The sequence below is a fragment of the Diabrotica undecimpunctata genome, chromosome 6, assembly GCF_040954645.1.
Source record: "Diabrotica undecimpunctata isolate CICGRU chromosome 6, icDiaUnde3, whole genome shotgun sequence".
Lineage (NCBI taxonomy): Eukaryota > Metazoa > Arthropoda > Insecta > Coleoptera > Chrysomelidae > Diabrotica > Diabrotica undecimpunctata.
In genome coordinates, this window is record NC_092808.1 from 50,640,573 (window position 1) to 50,644,933 (window position 4,361).

Sequence of the window (4,361 nt, forward strand, 5' to 3'; positions counted from 1 at the left end):
CACACTGTTCTGTTCTTCATTTCTACCCAAGTTCCAACGAATCTTGTTTATTCAGTCAACCGCCTCCTCAAATTCCAACTTCTAATGAGAATCACAACCCTACATTAGAGACGCCTCAAACCTCAACGTCTAGTTTTGCGCCGACGTCTCTAATAAACGCTAACCTTTCCACACAATCACGTTTAACATTCTCGTCTGTATTATTATCAACATGTTTGATACACATTAAAGATGTCTACGGTAATTTTCAGAAAGTTCGTATCCTACTGGATACAGGCTCGATGGCTAATTTTATTTCAGATAGTTGTTTTCGGCGCTTAGGTCTTTCCCGTAATAATTTATCAATCCCAGTGGAAGGTCTAAACGGAATGTCGACGTGTACCACTCAGGGTACCACGTTCTGTCATATTAAACCGTGTGATCGTGACGGCCCGATCTTCTCGTTGGACGCAATCATTGTGAAAAAGGTGTGTTCAAATCAACCTAAGGTATTTATCAATCCTCACGATCTTATTCATATACGTGATCTGAAATTAGCAGATCACACATTCTATCAACCCGGTCCGATAGACATGCTGATAGGTGCTGAATTAGTTCCTCTCTTTTTAAAGTCTGGTCGAATTCTTGGCGAACCAAATCAACCTGTCGCTTTAGAAACCATTTTCGGTTATGTGCTACAAGGGCGAGTCTCTACGGATCTTTCAAATTGTAATTTTACCGCTTTACATAAGTCTATGGATACAAACATAGATAGTCTTTTACAAAGGTTTTGGGAAGTCGAAAATATATCTAAACCTGTCATTTTGTCCCAGGACGATCAAGTTTGTGAAAATATTTATAAGGCATTTACTTTCCGAGAGTTAACAGGCAGATTTTCTGTTCCTCTACCGTTTCGACAACCCAATCCTGTCTTTTGCGATACTTATTCTCAAGCATATCGTCGTTTTTGCATGTTAGAGAATCGTTTTAAGAAAATTCCGGATCTCAAAGAAAAATATGTTGAGTTTATGAATGAATATATTACTTCCCAACATATGGTCCCGGTTCCTGAATCCGATTTTAAATCGCCTACCTCGTATTATTTTGCTCATCACGCAGTTTTCAAAAAACAACTTGTTAATTCGTCTCTTGTTTCCAAAATTCGTGTTGTCTTCGACGCCAGTCTACGTGACGTTCGAGGTGTGTCTCTCAATGATACTTTATATACAGGTCCTAAGCTTCAAAAGGACATCTCTTCGCTTTTACTTAATTTTCGATATTTTCGTTACTGCTTCACGTGGGATATAAAGCAAATTTATCGACAAATTAACGTAAACAGAGAATTTTGGAATTATCAAAGAATTCTCTGGAGGTCGGATTCTTCTAAACCTCTCCAAGAATACTTTTTACGTGCTGTTACGTACGGTGTTTCTTCTTCACCTTATCTCGCATTAAAAACCTTACAAGAGTTAGCTGAGTCGGCAGAGTCTCGTTTCCCTAATGCTTCACAAGCTTTAACGCGACATTTTTATATTGACGACGGTCTATTAGGAAGTGATTATCTGTCATCTACCCGCTCTCTACAGTTAGAGCTCATTCAACTTTTAAAGCTCGGGGGTTTTGAGCTAGGCAAATGGGCCAGCAACCATCCCAGTCTACTCCAAGATTTTGGCTCCGATATTCTGACATCTTGTTCGTTTGATAAAGAGGAACCTTCCGTTATTAAGGTGCTAGGCCTGAAATGGGACCCGTCGACTGACGTCTTTTCTTATTCTTACTGTCCCCTTGACAAAACTTGTACAATGCGGGCTATTCTTTCGGAAATTAGTCGTATTTTTGATCCTCTTGGTTTCATCTCCCCGTGTCTTTTAAGGGCCAAACGTCTGCTACAACAGTTGGGGCAATCCAATGTATCTTGGGATGATGAACCACCTGAACAAATACAACAGGTATGGCATCAGTTTAAAACCGAGTTACCTGACCTTGCAAACATTCAAATCCCTAGACACTTCGGCTTTAATAAATCTTCTAAAGTTGAGATTCATGGATTCTGCGATGCTTCAGAGTTAGGATACGCCAGCGTTGTATATTTCCGATTTAGGACTTCTGATAAATTTGAAACTGTACTTGTGTGTGCTAAATGTCGAGTTTCTCCTCTGAAGACACAATCTATTGCAAGATTGGAACTGTTGGCAGCTGTATTGCTGGCGGATCTAGTCGCCTTCATTAAAGAGTCGTTTAAGCATATCTTTTCTTTTTCCGATATTCATGTTTGGTCGGATTCCACGATTGCTCTTACTTGGGTTAATTCTTCTCCGCATAAATGAAAAACCTTTATTGCCAATCGAGTAAGACACATACAAGAACTTATACCATGTTCTTCTTGGCATTATGTGCCATCTAACCAAAACCCTGCTGATTGTGCTAGTCGTGGTTTGACACCGGCACAACTACTACAATTTTCACTCTGGTGGCGTGGTCCTGATTTTCTTTCGAAGTCAAGGGAGTGTTGGCCCTCTCAAGTTAATTTTCACTCCTCCCACTCCACGGAAATGTTAGAAGAAAAATTGCCCACTGTATTATCATTGATACCGGTCATTTCGGATAATATCATCTCTACTTTACTTTCAAAATTTTCATCCCTGATAAAAATTCAGAAAGTCATGGTTTACGTCTTAAAATTCGTGGCTAAACTTCAAAGAAAAAACAAAGCTGCATCTTTCGATTCCCTGAACAGTCATTTAGAGATGGAATCTGCGTTACGATACATTGTTAAGCACGTACAAGCTGACGTTTTTTCGGATATTTTCCTCAAAATTCAACAAAATTCGCTGTTACCCAAACCTTTTCGTAAACTCGCACCCTTTATTGATGAATATGGTCTTTTGAGAGTAGGAGGTCGATTACAAAAGTCTCGGTTGTCTTTTGATGCAAAACATCCATTGCTATTACCCAAAACTCATCGTTTCACCGATTTAATCATCGAATGGACTCATCAAACGCATCTGCACCCTGGTTTAAAGGCTATGCATTATTTATTGCTTCAACGTTTTTGGATTCTGTCTCCGAAAAGTGCCATTCATCGCTGTTTGTCGAAGTGCATTCGTTGTTTTAGATGCCGACCTAAATCTTACAACCCCTTTATGGCAAACTTGCCAACTGTCCGAGTTACTCCGTTACGTGCTTTCCTGTCTGTTTGTGTGGATTTTGCAGGACCATTCTCGTTATTAATGTCCAAACATAGAGGTGCAAAAACATATAAAGGATATGTTTGTGTATTCGTGTGTACGAGTACAAAGGCCATTCATCTGGAAGTAACTTCAAATCTTAGTTCTGAGTCCTTTTTGGCTGCCTTTCGTAGATTTGTATCTCGACGCGGTAAGTGCCTAACCATTAGGAGTGATCAAGGTACCAATTTTAAGGGAGCCAGCAACGAAATCATTAAACTAGCTCAATCTGCTGCTGAGACTCTTTCTATTACCTGGGATTTTAATCCACCCGGTGCCCCTCATTTTAATGGGTTAGCCGAGGCTGGGGTCAAATCATTCAAGAACCATATGTATCGTGTTTTGGGTACACAAATTTTGACTTATGAAGAGTTCTATACTCTTATGACTCAAATCGAGGCAGTTCTTAACTCCCGTCCTTTGTGTGCAGCAAGCTCTGACCCTAATGACTTGCAGGCACTGACTCCTGGTCATTTTTTAGTTTTTGAACCCTTAGTGGATTCAATTCTCGATCCAGATCTAAGCGCTTTAAAGATTAACCGTCTGAATCGTTGGCAGTTAATCCAAAGGATAAGAGGGGACTTTTGGAAAAGATGGTCTAAAGAGTATATTCATTCTCTTCAAGAGCGATCTAAATGGCATAGTCCAACCCCATCTCTCATTAAAGGTTCTCTAGTCCTCATAAAAAATGAACAACAGCCTCCTCTTCGCTGGCAATTGGCCAGAATCATTGAGTTGCATTACGGCACCGACGGTATTGTAGGCGTTGTTAGTCTGAGGACAGCTTCAGATGGCATCCTACAACGTCCGGTGGTCAAGATCTGTCCACTACCTATTTGTTAACAACTATATTTCTCTTCATTTCTATTGTTATTATAGTAATAGTTAAGTGTTTGTTTTTTGTCCTTATCATTGTAGTTGTTTTTAAAAACATTCGTTTTGGGGCGGAGAATGTTTGGAAAAGTATCAAGACTGATTTAAATATTTTATTTTTAATATTCAGAATATGACCTTATTTAGTTTTAAATCTTTTATTCAATCATAGTATATTAGCTAAGTATAATATGGCTTTAGTTCATCCTTTAAATTCTCGAACTCAAATTGGCTGATTAATTATTGTCAAGTTCTGAGAATTCACTTGTCTGAAAACAACAT

At 39.1% G+C, this 4,361-nt stretch overlaps 2 protein-coding genes across 2 annotated transcripts; both read left to right on the forward strand.

The window, feature by feature from the left end:
- The first annotated feature begins 368 nt into the window (after positions 1–368).
- On the forward strand, positions 369–2,306 carry LOC140444338 (uncharacterized). Its single transcript, XM_072536088.1, has one exon. It carries the CDS (start codon positions 369–371, stop codon positions 2,304–2,306), a length of 1,938 nt encoding a protein of 645 aa, XP_072392189.1.
- A 336-nt stretch (positions 2,307–2,642) lies between these two features.
- On the forward strand, positions 2,643–4,049 carry LOC140444339 (uncharacterized). Its single transcript, XM_072536089.1, has one exon. It carries the CDS (start codon positions 2,643–2,645, stop codon positions 4,047–4,049), a length of 1,407 nt encoding a protein of 468 aa, XP_072392190.1.
- Positions 4,050–4,361: the final 312 nt, after the last annotated feature.